The sequence below is a fragment of the Microcebus murinus genome, chromosome 9 (assembly GCF_040939455.1).
Source record: "Microcebus murinus isolate Inina chromosome 9, M.murinus_Inina_mat1.0, whole genome shotgun sequence".
NCBI lineage: Eukaryota > Metazoa > Chordata > Mammalia > Primates > Cheirogaleidae > Microcebus > Microcebus murinus.
Genome location: NC_134112.1, coordinates 41,734,509 through 41,756,192, shown reverse-complemented (window position 1 = coordinate 41,756,192; position 21,684 = coordinate 41,734,509). Strand labels below are relative to the sequence as shown.

At 38.2% G+C, this 21,684-nt stretch overlaps 2 protein-coding genes across 2 annotated transcripts in view; one reads left to right on the top strand and one right to left on the bottom strand.

Moving 5' to 3' along the window:
- Positions 1–1,282: 1,282 nt before the first annotated feature.
- RPA3 (replication protein A3) lies at positions 1,283–5,460 on the bottom strand. Its single transcript, XM_012757066.3, has 4 exons — positions 5,203–5,460; positions 3,398–3,472; positions 2,537–2,645; positions 1,283–1,967 (listed from the first exon to the last, which is right to left on the bottom strand). The coding sequence occupies exons 1-4, from the start codon at positions 5,299–5,301 to the stop codon at positions 1,885–1,887; spliced, it is 366 nt and encodes a 121-aa protein (XP_012612520.1). The 5' UTR covers positions 5,302–5,460; the 3' UTR covers positions 1,283–1,884.
- Positions 5,461–5,566: 106 nt separating this feature from the next.
- Positions 5,567–21,684, top strand: part of UMAD1 (UBAP1-MVB12-associated (UMA) domain containing 1) — a 228,351-nt gene continuing 212,233 nt past the window's right edge. Inside the window, exon 1 of the mRNA XM_012757065.3 lies at positions 5,567–5,705. The gene's annotated coding sequence lies outside the window, so the exon portion shown is untranslated. The remainder of the gene's footprint in view (positions 5,706–21,684) is intronic.

The following is a 21,684-nucleotide window of genomic DNA, read 5'->3' as shown; positions in this document are numbered from 1 at the left end:
TACTTATAAGCCTTTTCTACTTTTTATTTTAAAAACTTTGTTTTAACTTTTTAACTTCTTTGTTAAAAACTAAGTCATGGGCCGGGCATGGTAGCTTATGCCTGTAATCCTAACACTCTGGGAGGCTGAGGCGGGAGGATTGCTTGAGCTCAGGAGTTGGAGACCAGCTTGAGTAAGAGCGAGATCCCATCTCTACTAAAAATAGAAAAAATTAGCCAACTAAAAATGAAACAAAAAATTAGCTGGGCATGATGGCTTACGCCTTTAGTCTCAGCTACTCAGGATGCTGAAGCAGGAGGACTGATTAAGTCCAGGAGTTTGAGGTTGCTGTGAGCTACGCTGATGCCAGGGCACTCACTTCAGCCCCAGCAACAAAGTGAAACTCTGTCTCAAAAAGCCAAACCAAAACAAAACAAAACAAAGACACGAACACATACATTAGCCTAGTTCTATGCAGGGTCAGAATCATCAATATCAGTATCTTCCACCTCCACATCTTGTCCCACTGGAAGGTCTTCAGGGACAGTAACACACATGGAGCTGTCATTCCTGTGATAACAATGCCTTCTTCTGGAATACCTCCTGAAGGGCCTGCCTGACACTATTTTACAGTTAACTTTTTTTTATATAAGAGTACACTCTGAATAACTACAAAAGGGATAGTGTAGTAAATAAACCAGTAACATGGTTATTATCATGATTATGTTTTAATACCACATGCAATTATGTATAGCACATAATGTATTTATGCATGTGGTATTAAAACATAGGGTTGTTTACACCAGTATCACCACAAACACATCTGTAATGTGTTGTGCTACGATGGCTACATTGCTAGGTGACAGGAATTTCTCAGCTCCTTTATAACCTTATGGGACCACTGTTATATATGCAGTCTGTTGTTGACTGAAGTGATTGTGTGGCACATGACTGTAATTGTCTTCACTTCACGTGATAAAATGCTTTACCGTAAGAGGCTATGGGAATGTCCTTTAAGTAATCTGCAGAGTATCTGGGGATGATACAAGTTGAAATTTACAATTACATCAATTTAAAATAAATATTTTTGGTATAGTTCGCAATCTAAGTGGATTGGAATTATTTTATTTCCTCACTGTAGAACAGGTCAAGCCATAAAATCTAGCCACACAGGCCATCAGTTATTTTGCACCATCCTATCCTGCCACAACCTCCCTGCTCACTTCCAACATTACTTGGTGATAGACAGGAATTCCATACCAAGGGGGATGACAGTTGAAAGGAAGAAATAAAATTCAAATAATTCCACCACCTTTCAGTGATCCTGTATTGTTTATTTGGCAATTAACAAATGCTCAGTTTTATAATCCAGAAAAAGAGATACTTCACAAATTACAGAAGACATAGGGTTGTGTTTGTCCTTTTAATTCATCAAATTCACTTTTTAAGTAGAGTATCAATGAAGTAATTAAGATGGTATAGTTTGGGAGATGAAGAATAAATCCTTAACAGAGCTGGCTCATAGTTTCATTTGGTAGGTCTAAGTCTTGACCTTACAGCCATGAAATTCCAAGTTTGTGCTTCAATACATGACGAAAAGAATAAAAATGAAATGACCAACAGTATGTACGATTTTAATTTTTATTAATAAAATAGAAACCTAAACTCAGACAACTGCTTTGTTCTTGCATCTAATCCAACCACATTTTGGAGAAGTAATTCTTTATAAGAAGATAAAGGTGTTCTATCAAAAACTATACATTATAATATCTAAATTAGGTAAATAAAATTTTAAAAAGAGCAAATTAAATACTAGGAATCACAGAAATCTCTCTCTCAAATAAGAGGGGCCTCCCTTTAGTCTTCGATGTAGCTCATTTGAAATCATAAGAAAATTCACCAAGATCAATCATATTGCACAACCCCTAAAGGAAAAAACTGAGGGAACTCATGGATAATTTTCACAGCTTCATTGTAAAGTCCAAGATCTGAAAGAAACATTAAAGCAAACATTTAATCTATAGTGGAAAGTTGCAGCATCAATTATTATATGAAAGATTTCCTCCTATTTCTTTTTTCTCTTTCTTTTAGAGGCCAACTTATTTTCACAATCCAATTTCTAAAACTGAGATATGGACCTTCATATTTACTTAACTATGGCTCCAATAAAAAAAAACATGGGAGACAGGAAAGCACACATTTTGATGTGTATTATATAAGCACAGTTTTCATCTGGTCATGTTTTATATGCTATGTATTGTACTATGCCTTCAAATCATATATTAAAATAAAACAAAACAAGTAATATTATTTTTATCATATTTAAAAATTTTCTCTATTCACAAATGTTAATTAATCTTTACTGAGTTTCTTACATATATAAGCACTACTTAGAAGCAGGCCAAAATGTACTTCCATTTTTCTTTGGAATCAGAAAATTATACAGCAATTAAAAATATGGCAGAACTGACACTCAAGATCAACACGTATCAGTTTAGGAATAAAAGTGTTTTCCTAATTACATAAAGACCACTGAATACTAAAATACTTTATTTACCAAAAGGATGGTTATCTTCTCTAAACTGGACATAAGATGCACACATGATGGTTGCCTTGGGTGTTACTCTTCCAACTACTTCCACAATTCCAGAGATTTCTTCATCAAGCTAAGACATAGAACAAATTGTCATTTTGATGTTATCACATTTCATCAAATATGACGCCATTTGATAATTTGGAAAACTATTTTATAGTTCACTATTCTTTCATTTCACATAACAAAGTAATTTTAAAATTTATCAGTGCAAAGATGGAAAACTCACTTGTAAAAAATGTTTGAGTACTTAACCAGTCCTGCTACTTTTAGTGTAGCTTCAAGTCCAAAGATAGTTTTGTTTAAAAGAATATATTGAGAGGGACCTTCTATAATCTATATTTCAAAAAGTATGTTTTATATACATTAACCAAACAGCATATGGATTTAGCTTCATGAAAGAACATGAAAATGTTTTTAGGTATAATAAACATAAAATGCAAAAATTAAGTAAAAACTGGAATTATATATATTTTTAACAAAAATAGAAAATAAAATAAAAAATTTAAAACTCTTGAGGAAGGAAAAAACTATTTAAATGGATGACTTTTTTTTATGTGATTTTATGGACTTTCATAAGGAATGAGAATTGTTATACAGCATTTAAGGAATGTATTCAAAAATCATGGCACCCAAAGAATCACTGGTTAGAAATGTAAAAGGAAATATAATGAGAGAAGAGGACAAGAATTTAATTTTAGAGCCAGGGAAGTTTTTCAGCCTCATCCTTTACATATCCAGTACAAAAATCAGAAGCATCAGCAACAAACCAACCCAAGATGAAGAATTAACTATAATATGGATAGAATTAATACTTAAACATACAGGGTCCATCAACTCAATGGTTCCATTTTTCCCTTCTCCATCTGAAAGAATAAACATTTTTCCAGTGGGATGAATCTAAAAAAGAAATATATGATTAAAAAAAACCTCACAATAAACATAATCTTAGTCTTGCTTTGTTGCTCAGGCTAGAGCGAGTGCCATGGCGTCAACATAGCTCAAAGCAACCTCAAACTCCTGGGCTCAAGCAATCCTCCTGCCGCAGCCTCCCGAGTAGTTGGGACTACAGGCATGTGCCACCATGCCCGGCTAGCTTTCTCTATATATATTAGTTGGCCAAATAATTTCTTACTATTTATAGTAGAGACGGGGTCTTGCTCTTGCTCAGGCTGGTTTCGAACTCCTGACCTCAAGCAATCGGCCTAACTTGGCCTCCCAGAGTGCTAGGATTACAGGCGTGAGCCACTGCGACCAGCTGATTTTTGAATAGTTTATTTGGTTCAAATTAAAATCCCGAATACTTTTTTAGTCTAAGTAGGTCTTGTGTTTTTATCTGCTAAATCTGGCAACCCTAATTCTAAGAACAAATTAAAGGAAGCCCACACTACCTAAAAGTGAGATCTGCTGGCAGTCATGATTTAGATAGTACATATCCCATGGAGGGTGTGTTTTAAAAATTAGGCATGATGAAGTAAAAGAACTGGTTATCAGAAGATTTGGGTGATATTCCTGGGAGGGCAGCTGCAGTGCAGTCAGATCTTGTTTGAATGACAGCTCTGCCAGCTGCTGTGTCACAGAGCATTTTAGTTAACCACCCATTACTCCTACTCAGTTTCCCTACTTCTGAAGTTGAAATAACACTCATTTCACAAAGAGGATGTGTGGATGAAATATGCTACTAAATAAATAAGCCTTTGTATAGTAGTTTTCTTTCTCTCACTCTTTCAGGTCACTGATCTGAGATATTGAGCCTGTTTCTAACTTGTAAGGATGAGGGGGCTGCACTTTAACAGTGGAGTGAGATAACAGGCTGCTACAGGATCTAAAACAGACAATTAGGCCACGCGCGGTGGCTAACCGCTTGTAATCCTAACACTCTGGGAGGCCGAGGGGGGAGGTTCACTCTCAAGTTCAGGAGTTCCAAACCAGCCAGAGCAAGAGCAAGACCCTGTCTCTACTACAAATAGAAAGAAATTAATTGGCCAATTAAAAATATATAGAAAAACTTAGCCGGGCATGGTGGCACATGCCTGTAGTCCCAGCTACTCGGGAGGCTGAGGCTGGAGGATCGCTTGAGCCCAGGAGTTTGAGGTTGCTGTGAGCTAGGCTGACGCCTGGGCACTCTAGCCAGGGCAACAGAGTGAGACTCTGACTCAAAAAATAAAATAAAATAAAATGGACAATCAAGCAATGTTTTATGGAGAAGAAACTTGAACGAGAAAACGGGGGTTCGGGAACAGAACTGCAGAAGAGAAGGAAACAAGTAGATTAATTTAGTTGGCGTTGGTCAAATCTGGCTAAACTGAAATCAGCTGTGGGAGTCACAGCCGTAATTTCCTTTATGTAAACAAAGAACGGGGGTGTGGAGAACCAGAATTTAGAAAGTAGCACATCTGAAAACACCTCGTCTTGGCGCCATAACGGAGTCGCCAAAATAGGGCTGCAACGGCTAAAGAGTGCAAAAAATATCCTTGTGCAAAATAAGGCAGATGGGAGCGCAGCGATGCTCCAAGGCTTCCTGTCCTCCCTCAGCCCCCGTTACCCACGGTGAGTCCGCCACTTGGGGGGTTCCCGGGTCCCTCCCTCCGGCCACCGACCGGGGAACCCAGCACAGAGAGCCCGCACACCTTTTCCAGCTTCCCTACGAAGCAGACGGGCTGATCGATGAACTGAGCTATCATGCTGGCGTTGATGCGCGACTTGGGCAACTCCATTACGTCCACCATGATTGCGGCACCAGAACGCCGGCAGGCGGGAAACAGACTGACTGAAACTGTGCGCCCCGCGGGCGTCTATGGGGCAGATTTCCCCGGCACCAATCAGCGAAGACTAGCGCTTCCAGCCTCGCCAATCCAGTGCGCGGAAACCTACAGTTTCTCCCACCGTGCCCGAAAGGGGTGGAGAACGGAAAGGGCTGCATCCGGAAGTGGGGATTGGCTGCTTAGTGACGCGTAGCGTCCCGGAAGATGCCGGGTCTCAGGCGAAGCGGGCAATAGAGGCGGGGCTTTGATGGGGGCGGAACCTGAGGTTTCCCTCGGGCAATCTCCGGCTTCCCCGCGGCAACTTGACTCCGGAAGTGGGGTGTTGTGCTCCTGAGCGGTGCGACGGGGGACTGCGGCGCGAGCCTCAGGTACCTCTTCTCGCGGGAGGCGCCGCAGCCTTACTGTTTGACCTTTCCCCTTTCTCTCCACGGACTGTCAAAAGAGCTTGTGGGGAGTTCAGAGCCAGATGCCGCCGCGGCGTTCTCGGTGCTGCGCACCGGCTGTCACCATTGCCTCTCTTTCCCTCTTCCCGGTTCTGTGTGGAAGGCGCGGGATTTTTGCTGAATGATATGTGGTGATCGGGGGTGGGGGCTTTGACATCCGTCCTCCTGGAGATGGGGAGGGAGTCGTCAGTTAACTCCATCACTTTATTAGGCTTTTGCCACTCGGTGGCAGAGGGTCGATTAACCTCCCAAGCTGCGTCACTTTACAGCCTCAGTTTCCCCACCCGTAAGAAGAGAGGTTGACTCGATTACCTCTACGACGCTTTTTAGTCCTGACAGCCTGGCCACACTGCAGAGGTGCCGCTCTGCTCACCCCCTCCGTGTTAGCAGCGAATAGAAACGTTTAGGGACGGGTGAATGGGAAGGACCACTGGGCAGGACCAGAGGAGATAAGCTGGAGTAGTTGTTAGGCCTGGAGCTAGTGTTTTTCCTCCTGAGACATGCTTTCCCCAAGCGCAAAAACGAGGGGTTAGACAGAATTATTTGCAAGGTTCCAGCTGACTTTAACTTTTGGCCATATGGTAACACAATCTTCTTAACCACCTAGCAGTCTTTCCACCATTGCTCTTCATACCCCAGGACTCTGGAGGGGAGATCCCAGGATCTGAAAGATAACATATAGAGTTTTGAATCTGCCACTGGCTCATCGTGTGACCCAAAGCTGGTGACCTTGGTAGGGGTAGTCCAGGATGAGTGCACATAAAAATATCTTCAAAAGATGCTGCAGAAATTGAAAAAAAATTTTAATTGAGTTTTATAATTTTGTGGAAACTGAGTCTGTGAATTTGCCCATAGCCACAGACGTTTTCATGGTTCAACGTGAAAGCCTCCAATTTAGTCCCGCAGTTGCTTTAAGCAAAAAAGTTTCGTTTTGAGACTTCACGTGGCAATTTAAGATTGAAATCTGATATACCATCATTAAATGTCAGCCTCAGTGTTTACTTAACATTTAATATGTTTGTCTTAATTTTGGTGTCTCTAACACTAGTTGAAAGGATTTCATTAAGCAGATGCAGGGTGTATAAAACCTGTTGGTGTATAAAAAAGTCGTGGTTGTATTGATGCAAGTCAATGAAGTCTATTTTAGATTTCAGCCTTAAGGTCTTTTGCACTTTAGCATTGCTTTGGAAACCAAGTTGATATGGATTATATAGGGTAGGATACACATAAATGTCTTTAATGTAATAGCAATTTAAACAAAAGAGCAGCCCTTAAAGTACCATATGCTAATGTCATTGTTTTATTACAGTTAAAAGACCACATTTTTTAAAACAGGGAGATGAGCAAGAAGATAATTTTGTTTTGTTTTGTTTTTAAGAGGCAAGATCTTGCTCTGTCACCCAGGCTAGAGTGCAGTGGCTGGATCACAGCTCACTGTAACCTCAAACTCCTAGCCTCAAGTGATTTTCCTGCTTTGGCCTCCAAAGTGTTGGGATTACAGGTGTGAGCCACTGTGCCAGGCCAAGAAGATAATATAAAACAGCTTTTTGAATAATTTTGAGTTATTAAAATTTATTATGAAATCTATAACTCACAGAGAAGAGCATGTATATTAATAGCTGATATATATAGTTTCATGAGAAATGAATCCATGCAGGCCTATCATTCAGCTCAAGAAATGGAATTTTACCAGTTATCAGTAAACTTTACCAGTTTGCACTTCCCCAATTAAGTCCTCCTCTCTACCAGCCAGAAATAAGCACTATCTTGAAATTTGTGTTGAGCTTCCCAAGCTTTTCTATATAGTTTTATCATATATATAGCCATTTCTAAATGTTTAGTTTTGCCAATCTTTGACTTTTATATAAATGGAATCAGGTATATCTTGATGAATGTAGCAGTTCATTTTTATTGCAGTTCTTTTCTATCTTTTTTTCTAAGACAGGGTCTCCCTCTGTTGACTGGGCTAGAGTATGACAGTGGCATCATCATAGCTTGTTGTAGCCTCAAACTCCAGGGCTCAAGTGATCCTCCTGCCTCAGCCTCCCAAGTAGCTGGGACTACAGGTGCACACCACCATGCCTGGATAATTTTTCTGTTTTTTGTAGAAATGGGTCTCACTCTTTCTCAGGCTGGTCTAGAACCCCTGACCTCAAGCAATCCTTCCACCTGGGCCTTCCAGAGTGCTAGGATTACAGTCGTGACCCACCACACCTGGCCCTTCTCTCTCTCTCTCTTTTTTTTTTTTTTCTTTTTTTTGTGATTAGGAAGAACTCTTTTAATATAGTTTGAAAAATTTTCACCTAAGTTTAATATAGTTGAAAAAGTCAATTTTTTAAAAATCTCTTTTAAGAATTCTTTCTTACATCAAGCTCTTATGATATTCTATTTTTTCGTTCTAAAATTTTTATACTTTTGCCTTTCAGGTTTAATATTACATCATCTAGAATTGAGTTTTTATGTATGCTGTCAGATGGTATCTGATTCCTTTGTTTGGTTTTCATTTTAGTCATCGTAGCATCATTTTTTGACTATATCACCTTTTTGCCATTGACTGTCAATGTCACCCTAAGTTTATGGGTATGTGTGGAGTTTGTTCCTGGGCTCTTGACTCTGTTCTGTTGTTCTATTTTTTTGTCACTGCACTGCTACCTAGTTTCTTCAATAGTGTAGCCTTATGATAACTTTTGATGTCTGGGGCCAAGTTCTTTTTTTAATTTTAATTTTTAATTTTTATTTTTTTAGAGACAAAGTCTTGCTCTGTCACCCAGGCTGGAATGCAGTGGCCAGGTCACAGCTCTTTGTAATCTCCAACTCCTGGGCTTAAGTGATCCTTTTGCCTCAATCTCCTGAGTAGCTAGGACTTCAGGTGGGCACCACCAGGCCCAGCTAATTTTTAACATAGAGTCTCACTGTGTTGCCCAGGCTGGTCTCAAACTCCTGTCTCAAGCAATCCTCCTACCTCAGTCTCACAAATTGCTAAGATTACAGGCATGAGCCTCCACCTGGCTGGTACTGTGTTCTTTAGGAATGTCTTAGTTATTCTTGTCTCTTTGCTGTTCCATATAAAATTTGGCTTGTCAAGTTCCATGAAAAACTGTGTTGGAATTTTGATCAAAATTTTATTGAATCCTTGGATCTATTTCAGGAGGCATAACATTTTAATGACAATTCTTATTATCCTTGAGCTATTTTTGGTCCTCTTAAAATCTTTCTAAAAAATTTCATGAATTTCTACATAAAAGTTTTCACTTTTAGGTTACATTTATTCCTGGGTGCCTTGTTTTTGTTGCTATTATGAATGGTGTCAGTTTTTTAAACTAAATATTTTAACTGATTGTTGCTAGTATGTAGAAATGCCATTCTGCTAAACTCTTCTAATTTCTATAAGATTTTTTGGAATTTTCTATTCGTAAGTGAATAATTATAGTTTTGTTTCTTAACAATTTTTACATGTTTTATTTATTTTTCTTTCCCAGGTTAGAGCCTCCAGTATTTTGAATAGAAATGATGTTTTAGTTAAGGTAGAATTTGGCTGCATAAATAAAAGTATCTTATACAAAGGTATAGTCTCATATGTCAGAGGAGTCCAGAGGCATGAAACTCAGCACTTGTGTAGTAGTGCCATAAGATATCAGGGACCCAGGTTTCTTCTGTCTTTCTGTTCTTCTATGCTTAATATCTAGTTCCACATTTTAAGGTCACCTCGTAGGCCACAATAAGGGCTGGAGCTTCAGTTATCAAGCAAGTCCCAGTCTAAGCATCAGAAAAGTACCGTGTTTCCCTAAAACTAAGGCCTACCCGTAAAATAAGCCCTAGCAGGATTTCTAAGGATTTGGGCAATATAAGCCCTACCCCAAAAATAAGACCTAGTGATGGGCGAGGCTACGCAGCGTATCTGCACAACCCATGCATTTCTTCGTGGAGTGGTAAAGAAGAAGAGCAGCCCTTCTCATCTGCCCCATGAGAGCTCTATTGGTCCACATGAGAGATTGAGGCCAGTGGTTCTAAAGGAAATAGAATCACAAGAAATTCAGGATGGAATTCGGGGTTTGGAGAGTTATGATGATGTTCCAGAAGAAGATGACTTAAAAAATAAACAAATAAATAAAAAACAACTGAATTTTGGAAAAAAGCAAAAAGAAGACCACTTAACTATATTTGAGTAAATGTAGATTGTTGTACCATACTTAAGAAAAAAGCACATCCTCTGAAAATAAGCCCTAGGGTGTCTTCTTGAGGAAAAATAAATATAAGACTCTGTCTTGTTTTGGGGGAAACACAGTAGGTAGGCAAAAGGGTATACATGGGCTTCAGTTCCCTTTAATGAGTTCTTCTGGAAATTCTTCCCAACTTGAAGTTCTGCTTATTAGGTTAAGCAATTTTCCTTCTATTCCTAGTTTGATAAGAGAGTTTAAATTGAATGGTTGTAGAATTTGATCAACTGCATTTTTTGCCTTAATTAAGATGAGTGAAATGAATATATTTCCCAGTGTTGAACAAAACTTGGATTCCTGGAGGAACCATAACTTGGTTATGTTATATTATCTTTTATTATATATTACTGGATTTGATTTGCTGTTTTGTTTAAGATTTTTCATCCATGTTCATGAGTGAGGTTGGCCTGTAATTTTCCTTTTATGTATCATCTATCAGATTCTGCTATTAGGGTTATACTAGTTTCATGAAATGAGATTGGAGTGTTTCTTCTATTTATTCTCCAGGATTTTGTGTAAAATTTGAATTATCTATTCATTGACTGTTTGGTAGAACTCACCTGTGAAACTTTTGTGGTCTGGTATAGTTTAACTTTGACTACTGTTTTAGACATATCCCACAAGTTTGCCTCAGTAGATGTTCATTATCATTAAATTCTAAGTTTTTTGTAGTTTCCTATGTAATTCTTTTTTTAATTCATGGGTTATTTATTTTTGTTTCTAAATGTATAATTTTATCAAAGTTATTTTGTTGTTAATTTCTAATATAATTGCATTATTATCTAAGAGTATGGTCTGTCTGATAATTCTTTGAAATTATTTGGGACTTGTTTTAAGGCTTATCAAAGTACATGGACAATTTTTGTAAGTGTTTCATGTGTGCTTGGAAAAAAATGTCTTTTCCAGTTGTAGGATCAAGTTTGTTCATTGCAGTGTTCAAATATTTCTGTTCTCTTTTTGTCTGCTTAATGTCTCAATTATTTATTTATTTTTTTGAGACAGAGTCTCACTTTGTTGCCCAGCAACCTCAATCTCCAGGGCTCAAGCAATCCTGCTGCCTCAGCCTCCCGAGTAGCTGGGACTACAGGCATGTGCCACCGTGCCTGGATAATTTTTTTGTATATATATATATTTTTAGTTGGCCAATTAATTTCTTTCTATTTTAAGTAGAGATGGGGTCTCACTCAGGCTGGTTTCGAACTCCTGACCTTGAGCAATCCGCCTGCCTTGGCCTCCCAGAGTGCTAGGATTACAGGCAGGAGCCACTGCGCCCGGCCTCAATTATTGATAAATGTGTGACATCTCCTATAGATGGTAACATTGGCAAGTTTCTCCTTGAAGTCCTGATATGACTTTTCTATATATTTTTGAATTTTTCTTATTTGGTACATACAAGATGAGGATTGTGAAGAGAAATGATGAAACGAAGTGGTGACTATTTCTAATCATGCTTTTTGCCTGAAAGTTCATTTTGTATGCTACTATTGTAGACATACCAGCTTTCTTTTGGTTAGAATTTGTTTATTTTATCTTTTTCTACCCTGAATTTCACCTAAGGGAGACAAGACCCATGAGCTTGGATGCTCTTTTCCTCATCTCTTTTGTGGCCTGAGAACTGGTCTGGCAGGTCTGAGCTTAAGGTAAGAACAGATTGATACTAGACAGTGGGCTCTAGTGGCTCCCTTATTAACAAGATCTCTTTCTTAATCAGGAGGCTTCTGTTAGGACATAATTGCCCTAGTGTATGGGGGCTGGATTCCTGTATATGAGAACACTAGCATTTGGCAGATCATGAGTGATTTGCTACTTCTCTGCTTGTTTTCTCCAATAAACCTTACCTGATATTTATACTGTGTGGCTCTTGTGCTATTCGTCTCTGTGTTGCCCTGACAACTTTCAGCTTTTTTGTATTGTTAAGTGTTAGGTGTGTCTCTCTTATAAATAGTGCATATAGCTGGAGGTTTGGTTTTTGTGACTATCTTTTGTCCATTTACATTGATTGTGGTAACTGATGTGTTATGATTTGTTTTAGTTTGTTTAGTGTTGCTATAACAGAATACTACAGACTAGGTAATTTATAAAGAAGAGAAATTTATTTCTTATAGTTCTGGAGACTGAAAAATCCATGGTCAAGGGCCCAGCATCTGGCAAGGGCTTTCTTGTTATGTCATCCCGTGGAGGAAGGTTAAGAGAGCATGGACCAGAGACAGATAAGAGAAGGGGGCCTGAACGCATCCTTTTATCAAGAACTCACTCCTCAGATAACTAACCCACTCAATAATACAATAATGACTTTAATCCATTTATGAGGGCAAAACCCTCATAACCTAAGCCCGCCTTAAAAGGTTCTATCTCTTAATGCTGTCGAATTGGTGATTAAGTATCCAACACATAAACTTTGGGGGACACATTTAATCCATAGCCAGATTCATTTCTGTAGTAATTTTGTGCTTCCTGTGGGTTCTGGTTTTCTTTTGTTTTTGTTGTTTATTTTTTTCTCTTGCCTTCTTTTGCATTGACTTTTTGTTCCTTTTTCCTTGTTGATTTTATCTATCTCTATTAATTTGAATGCAATAAATTCTATTTTGGCAGGGGTCACCCTACAAATTTTAATATGCTGCCATAGTCTGAATGTTTGTGTCATCCCTCCTACCCCTGCCACCAAATTCATGTATTGAAATCCTAACCTTCAAGATCACAGAGTTAGGAAGTTGGGCCTTTGGTAGGTGATTAGGTCCTGAGAGCTCTGCCCTCATGAATGGGATTAGTGTCCTTATAAAAGAGTCAGAGAAACCCTTGCTCCTTCCACCATATGAGGTTATAGTGAAAAAATGGCTATCTGTGAGCCACTAAGTGGACAGTTACCAGACATTAAGTCTACTGGAACTTTGATCTTATACTTTCCAGCCTCTAGAACTGTGAGAAATAAATTTTTTTCTGAGTTACTCAATTTATGGCATTTTGTTATAGCAGCACAAATTGACTGAAACACATGTGTATTAAAGTCTAAAGTTACTTTACTCTAGGTCAAGATAAGAACCTGTAACTCCATTTACCCTTTCCTAATTTTTATGCTATTGTCTAGAGATTTAGTTCTGTTTTGATTTCTTGTAACCTCACAAATTAGGCTTTGTTATTGCTTTGTGTAGTTGATATTTGCTTGGAATTATCCATATATTTATCATTTTCTTTACTTAGTATTTATTTTTACATATTAACCTTCTTTCAGGGATTACTTTTTTTGAAGTACCTTGTGTAGAAGTTCTTTTGGGGAGAATCATTGTTAGTAAATTCTGTCAGTTTGTATTATTCTGAATATGTTATTTCATTCTAGTTCTCAAAAGATATTTTTATGTCTTTCTGTGATATAGAATTCTAAATGGACAGTTAATTTCTCCCAAAACTACTGTAATGATAATATTTTATTCTTGTAATGTCTACTTTATTTTAAGTTGTGATTCTGTTATAAGCTTTTATGTCTCTTTATCTGCTTGATCCTTAGTTTGTCTTTGGTGCACTGCAATTATATTATATTATATAATGTATTCTCATGCTGATTTCTCTTATTGAGCTGGCTGGTGAATATGTGTGCTTTGTGAATCTAATAATTTTTGTCTTGATTAGTACTGGAACATTTTCAGCCATTATCTTTTCAAAATAGGTATCTCTCCTATTTTCTGTAATTCCTTCTGGAACTCTGATTAGATGGAAGAAGGAGTTTCTCACTTGTTCTCACCTCTGTTTTATAGTTCCAGTGATTTTGATTCTGTGTGCTGGATTCTGGATAATTTTTCATATCTTCCAATTAATTGGAAGTTGTCCTCCCATTTGCTCTTTCTGATTTCAATATTATTTTTTGTTTGTTTCTAGAAGTTCTGTTTGGTTCTTTTTACAAATATTATTAGTTATTATTGATAGTCTGTCATTATTTTGTCACAGTTTAGGTCTCTATTTCTTTATATATTGCAGAATATAAAATAACTCTTTGGTACTCACAGTCTTTAGAGGTCTGATCCTGTAGTGTTTTTGATTCGTCTGACTCTTCTTGCTGTGGTTTGTTTCTTCATTTGTATAGTAATTTTAAATTATTATTTCATGTTTCTTGGAAATTTTTTTTTTGATTTCTTTGATGTTTGGTTTGAGGGTTTGTTTTTAAAGAAAAGAATATTATTTTCTTCTTCCCAAGATATTTGGGCCCCAGCCTTTGTGCCTGTTCCTTGTAGGATATCATTACTGAGCAATGGGTTCACTTTCTGACACACATAGAAGACAATAATATGATGGCGCTGGTTTTTGTGAAAAGGAAAAGCTTTACTGTAAGTTGACTGGCAAGGAGACAGGAGGCAAAGCTCATATTTCCCTGATCTGGGATCTGGGGCAAGTTGTATGGCTTAGGGAGATTGGTATGTGGAAGCACTGGCTAGGTAGTAGGTTTAGATTGGAAGGACACCAAACAAGACTATTTATGATAAGGCATTGGAGGGGGTTTTATCACCAGACATTCCTAGGCAATGAACCACTTATTTTTGACAGTATTCTGGTGCCATGTTCCAGTCATGTCTTGATGTTTTGGTTTCCTGGATGGGGGTGAAACTTTAGTTCTGGGTATTATTTGAGGTTGAAGTCTTTTCTGAGCATGCTCCAGATTTATGACTTGCAACTTCTTTGCCTTGTGCCTGTGAAATAACTTGACATTCTGTCATCAGTAGAGTAGGGCCAGTTAGAACTGGCCGGTGGTTATAACATGGATCATTAAAACACAGAATTTTATCCATTAGAATTCAGCAGTGGCCACAGGGAAAATGTTAGTGGTAGCACTTGCATATACCCTTGTGAATTTATAGATCCTTGTCTTTTTGGCTTCTGTGGAATTTCTTTATCTCTTATTGGGTTAGCCATGTATTAACAAAATACATTAAATTTTTAGATGGACTGTACTGGGAGTGATTTCTCTGAATATCTGATTTTCTATATTATCATAAAATCTTATTCTGATATTGTTTTGCCTTTTTATTTTGTTAGGAAGGGGTTGCTCATGGGGTATACACCAGGATTTTTCTACCACAAATGCTCTTTTAAGAGAACCAATGTGGAGATTCTGCTAGTTGCTGAGGGTAACAAATCCAACTATACATTAACCAAAGCCTCAGTATCGTATATAGTATTAGGGAATGGCAAACATGAAGGGTAAAGGCAAATCAAGACTAGAACTTGGAATGCCTTTCTTCTATGCCATGCCAAGGGGTTTGGACTTAGTGATCCTAGTGGAGAGCATTGGATGGGGAATGAAGTGATCAGTCTGATATTTTCAGTGGAGCATTCTGGGTTCATAATGAAGAATGACTTGTATAGGAAATCAAGGTGCTTTTGGTACAAGTAACATTACCACTTTAAACCACCTTAAACTTTTTTGTTTTATTTATTAATTGTGGTAAAACATATATAACATAAAATTGATCACTTAAACCACTTTTGAGTATACAGTTGAGTGGCATTAGGTACATTCACATTGTTGTGCAACCATCACCACCGCCCATCTCCAGAACTCTTTTCATCTTCTAAAGCTCACAATCTGTACCCATTAAATAATAACTCCAGATTCCTTCTTTCCTGCAGGCTCTGGTAACTACTGTTTTACTTTCTGTCTCTATGAATTTGACTACTCTAGGTATCTCATATAAGTGAAATCATACAATACTTGTTCTTTTGTGTTTGGCTTATTTCACTTAATACAATGCCTTCCTTCATGGTTTATCTGTGTTGTAGCATGTATCAGAATTTCATTCCTTTTTAAGGCTGAATACTCCATTGTATGGATATACCACATTTTGTCTATCCATTTTTCCATCTAGGGACATTTGGCTTGTTTCCACCTTCCAACTTTAAATCAAAAGGAAACAGATTAGAACCATTCTGTGTTGACCTGAGTAACCCAAGGTTTATTGACCTAATAAGGGACTGGGACCATCAACAGGAAAGGTTTCAGAACCTAGGCTGTCTTCTGTCTCTTTATGAGACGACTTCTCTGTAGAACAAGTGTTGCTTCATTGTTTACATAGACTTACAGGGTTATCCCAGGTTTTGTGACCAGCTCTAATTTGCTGATAATATAATCTAGTTAGTTAGTCACTTGACCATACTTCGTCTAAACAACTATAGTTGAGAGGGAACTTGGGGAGGATTGGGTACAAACATGGCTAGTCATAGTCTGTTGTGTAGAAAAGATACCTAGGCCTGTTGCAGTAATTCATACTGGAGATTCAAGTTCAATTAGTGGTGGCAGTAATAGAGAAAAGCCAAAATTTCTTGAGACATTGTGAAGTTGCAGAACTTAGTGTTTGGTGCACATAAGGTCAAAGGGAGAAGATAAAATCAAGGTAGCACTTATGGTTCTATCTCTAGCAGCTGGTAGGGCCATCATGCTGTTTCCTGAGAGGGAGAATAGAGGAGGAACATGTGTGCTAGGGGAGACGATTCAGACTTGGGACATTGAGGCAGTATAGCACAGAATGAAGAATATAGGCTTTGGAGCAGACAGACCTAGGTTCAATTCTGATACTTTTCGCTTAAGTGACTTGGACAAATTACGCAAACTTTCAGATCTGCAGTTTTCTGTATTTACATGGGGCATAATAAAGCCTCATAGGGTTTTTGTAAGCATTAATTAAGATCATGTATGTAAAGCACTGAGAATATTGCCTTGTTACACTAAGTACTTAAATAATAAATCATAACTTAGACTGTTACTGTCGTGATGGCCAGATTGTACTTAAGTGTCTGTGGGATATCTTGGTGTCCGTGAATATGGAGCTAGTAAAAGGGGAAAGAAAATCCCAGGCTGATTCTCCAGAAGGAAGGAAGTGTTGTGGGCCTGAGATTGGAGATCCTGAATGCATCTGAGTGATGTTATGTTTTGCCCAGCTCTGCTCAGCAGCCTGGATGTAGGAGATCACATCCTCTTACATCTGTATAAGGTTTCCTAAGATATTTTCTACACTTCCAGTTGTTTCTTGTAGAAAATTAACATTAAAGACATTCTTCCTCATAGTCTTTGGGTCTATATTTTGCTTTCCTTACATTGGTCTCATTCTGGCTATCTCTTAATGAAGCAGAGATTGGGTAGGTGAGATTACTGTAGTCTCCCTCATTTAAGTTTTTATTACTGTCAGCTTCTTGTTTCTGTGTCTAGTCCTAGAAATCAGATGAATGTACATATTTCTTGGTTCACTCAATTCCCAATGGCTAACAGCATACATCACCTGTGGGTCTACTGGGGCTGGGTCAAAATTGGGTCTTCTTAGGCTCTGACTGTAAAATGTCTCTGAGTGAGTTGGAGAATTAGGAGCAGTTTGCAGTTCTTTGAACTTGAAAGTTGACCTTCATCCTGCACTCTGCTCACAGAGCTTTTCCTGTCTTGGACGCTGTTATACAAAGTCTTCCTTGGGCAGTTACAAACCATTGCTTCTTCACTCTTCTTGGTTGCCTGCCCAGACGAAAAGCTGTGGTCTCTGAATGGAGGTGGAAGATCTTGTGGGGGAGGGTTACAAGGAAGGGAGGAAGTCTAGTCCTGCCAGGCTTTGGAAAGAATTTCCATGCAGTGGAATGTCTGTAGTCTATTTTTCCGGTAGGTACAGCTCTTGTATTTTATTTATTCATTCATTCATTATTTCATTTGTAGAGAAAGCGTCTTGCTCTGTCACCCAGGCTGGAGTGCATGGTGCATTCACATCTCATTGCAGCCTTGAATTACTGGGCTCAAGCAATCCTCTTGCCTTGGCCTCCCAAAGTGCTGGGATTTACAGGTGTGAGCCACCACTCCTGGCCAGCTCTTGTGTTTTAGAAATAAGCTCAGGCAGTGGGGATGGATGAGATGCTTTCTACATCTTCTTTGTGGTTCATGCTGCTGTTTTACTTTGCTTGTTTTCTCACTTATTCATTTTTTGGATAGGATTCCCAACGTCATATGGTAGAGTATAGAAATGCACTCTTTGTCAATTGTGCTTCTTGGGCAATCCTCACTGATCATGCAGTTCTTGGAAATTTCACTCAGACTTTGGCATATCATCTCTTATTTTTGGTTGACAGAGCTGTTACTAGTTTTTGTCTTGTGGTCCTTTATGTGCATTTTATTGAAAAATTAGGAGATAAAACAGCTGGATCTCTTCTTTACTCAGCAGTCCAAAGTGAGTGATTTAGATAGATAGCAGTACTTCTTGACTAGAATATGAGCAACATGTTAGCCACTTGTAGGCTGATGCTGATTTTTATGCAGAACTTAGCACCTTGCTTTGTGCCCATTGACATTATGAGAGGTGGTAGAGAAGTTGAACAAGAGGCGGCAAGTAGATTGGTTAATTCCTTGAATTTGGAGTAGGTACCTTGTCTGTTTTTGTTCTCTAGGGCCTAGTACAGTGCCTGGCCAATATTAATTCCCAAAAAGTGTTGGTTGAATGAATTAAAAAGTGAACAAATGATTGAATGTTGAAAGAAGTTTGTTCTTATTTGGGGAGGAAGTAAAAGACTTTTGATGATGCAATTAGGCTGTATTGAAAGACAAATGATGTAGATGTTTAGTGAGTAGTTTTGGGAGTGAGTCCTTTTGGAAGTTGAATGTGATGGTTCCTGTTGTGTGTTAAAAATATTAAAGTGAGCAAATAGCATTTTAAAGATTCACACTGAGTAGTATTTTTCCTTATTCATCCTTTGTTCCCAGAGCTATAGAGAGTTGTAAAGAGGTGTGACCTCATGTCAGATGGCTTCATTTTCCCTTAAGACATAATTTAGATAATGGTGTTTATCTCACCAAACATACTTGTTTTATGTGGAGAGATGAAAAAAGCTAGAATTTTCTGGAGTCTTTTTCAGAATGTTTCTTCATTCCAGAGTTATAACACTGAATGAAGTAGATAGAAATTCTTACAGTACTGGTAGACATACTGTTATTTAAAACAAAGCCAAAATGGTTTGCTTCTGCAAGTTATGTAGAATTATGTCTGTAACTTTTCTAAAACATGAAAATGGATCATTGTATCATTAATTTAGAAGACATAGGATAACACTAGAGGCTATAAGTTATTTTTTTAAGTGATTGAGACTCAAGTGTTAAATTGTGAAGTACAGTTTATTTATAAACTCTCAAAAGGCAGTAACTATCTTTTACATTTCTCTATCTCCTCGTGTTATTTAGCATCCTTCTTTAGAAAAAGTAACTATGGTTTTCATGTGTACAACATTAAAAAGAGATGACTTAAAAAATAAAGCAAACAACTCTTGAATTTAAGGTGTTTTCTGACTGAAATGCACCACTAAGCGATCACAGCCAGCCACAGAGGAGAAGGTTACAACACATCTTTATTATTCTCTGTCATTGTTCACGTGGAAGAAAAGGGCAGTGTTTTGAGAGTCCTTAGGTGAAGTCTGACACCCTCAGGCCTAGAGGAATTTCTTTACCTAAAGAGTACTGCTGAGGGGTTCATGTTGAAAAAGGAATATCTTTCCTCTAATGCCTTGATTCTCAACCAGGGGCAGTTTTGTATCCTAGGAGTTGTTTGGCAATGTCTGGAGACATTTTTGGTTGTCACAGCAGGGGGACAGGAGGGCATTTAGTGGGTTGAGGCCAGGGATGCTACTAAACATCTTATAATGCTCAGGACAGACCCTTACAACAAAGAATTATCTGGCCCCAAGTGCTAAGAGTGAAGAGATTGAGAAACCTTGGTCTAATGGGAGATTTTTTTTCTCCCTAAATTTGTTGGATCAGGGGAGTCTTTAATATTCTGTTTTGTTTTTCAGATTATGAATAAGGGGCAGTTTTGTTTTGCAAATATTCTGTTTTGTTTTTCAGATTATAAATAAGGGGGAAAAAAAGCAGTCCTTTCTTACTGCTGCCAGGGTGCCTTTCTTGATTCTGAAAACAATAGAGCAGTTAATAAAAAAGGAAACAAAACACAAAAGTCCCTAAATCCATCAAGAAACTAAAGCAAAAACTTCCCTGATGATTCTCAAGTAGATACTTTAGGGCAGTGGTCCCCAACCTTTTTGGCACCAGGGACCGTTTTCATGGAAAACACATTTTCCACAGACCAGGGAGTTGGGGGATGGTTTCGGGATGATTGAAGCACATTACATTTATTGTGCACTTCATTTCCATTATTATTACTATTTACTACTATTTACTATTATTACTATTTTCCATTATTATTATATATTATTGTAACATATAATGAAATAATTATACAACTTACCATAGGTTGGGGACCCCTGCTTTAGGGGTCATATTTATTGATAAAGTAATGGAGGAGAGTAAAATTATTCTATCTTAACGAGGCCATCTGTATTCAGTGATGGAAATAGGATCACAGACGAGGGAAGGCTCTGTTCTAAACTTTGCTTGGGCTAACTTGGGACTTTTCGAGATGACTTCATCATATGGCTATGGAAAGCAGTTCTGCTAGAGGTAGCACAGTTGTCCCTCGCTGTGTGTCCCACACAGTCCCGCAGGATTCTCCTGATACCAAAATCCACAGATGCTCAAGTCCCTTATATAAAATGGTGTAGTGTTTGCATATAACCTATGTGCATCCTCTCATATACTTTAAATCATCTCTTTTGCTTATAATATCTAATTCAATGTAAATACTATGTAAGTAGTTGTTATAGTGTATTTTTTTATTTGTGTTTTTTATTGTTGTACGGTTATTTTTTAAATTTTTTGAATACTTTTGAACTACAGTGGGATGGGGAACCTGCATGATGGGGAACCCATTGAGGGCCATCTGTATTCTGGAGAATTTATAGTAATTCCAGATTATTTAATGCTTTCCATGATAGCAGGATTTACTATGATAGTGACAGCAATGATTCCAGACAGTTCCTGGTAGTACTTATCTTACTTGCTAAAGACAAGTAGCTGGCAGTTGAGATTATCAGATGAAGCTTCTGGGCTGCTCTCCATGGTGGATAAAGGCAACTGTTAACAGTCATCTAGTTATGGCTATAAACTAGACAGCCCCCTTCCTCTAGTACTCTTTTTTTTAAAGCTGAATTTGAATCTATATTTATTGTCTTTTGTATCTTAGAAATTAGAAACTTGCTATAGACTTACCCATAACATTTGTCAAAATCATAGCTGACTTTAAAAATAATTGTAATAAATTAAACTTTTTGACTCTAAGCTGCTTACTGGTTTTCATTTTTGATGTCATAAACAGACCTTGTTTAAAGATCAGAAGCTACTGGGATATCTTACCCAGCTGAAAAATAACAAACTGCCTAATGCAAATGTATGTATTATAAGATTTCTTTTTTTTTTTCCTCAAATTGATAGGCTTACTTCACTGTTAGCTGCATACATACATACATGTGGATGTATCTGAGTCACTTTAAGTCACACAATTGCAAAGACACAAACACATAATAGCTTATCCCTTGGCTGAGTGCCCTGGGGAATACTCCAGGCCCAGTGTGGCTTCTCTCTGCATCTTCCAGCTGCTCTACCGGCTCTGGCCCGTTCTCCCAGAACCCGCGCTCTTTCTGTCCCTCCCTGCTGTTCCTCCGTGATGGTGGCAACACACGGAAGGGCCATTAAGACAGATCACAGGTTCACAGAGGCCTGAACAGGCAGCATCTACAGCCACAGCTTTGGCCGTCTCCCCTGCTCCACGCAGTGTGCGTTTCACTTCAAGAAC

Excerpts from the sequence above, each read along its gene's own strand:
- RPA3 (XM_012757066.3), bottom strand. The coding sequence starts at position 5,301 with ATGGTGGACGTAATGGAGTTGCCCAAGTCGCGCATCAACGCCAGCATG. Across the intron at positions 3,473-5,202 it reads TCGTAGGGAAGCTGGAAAAG|ATTCATCCCACTGGAAAAAT; the intron begins GTGTGCGGGCTC and ends TTTCTTTTTTAG. Across the intron at positions 2,646-3,397 it reads CCATTGAGTTGATGGACCCT|CTTGATGAAGAAATCTCTGG; the intron begins GTATGTTTAAGT and ends TCTATGTCTTAG.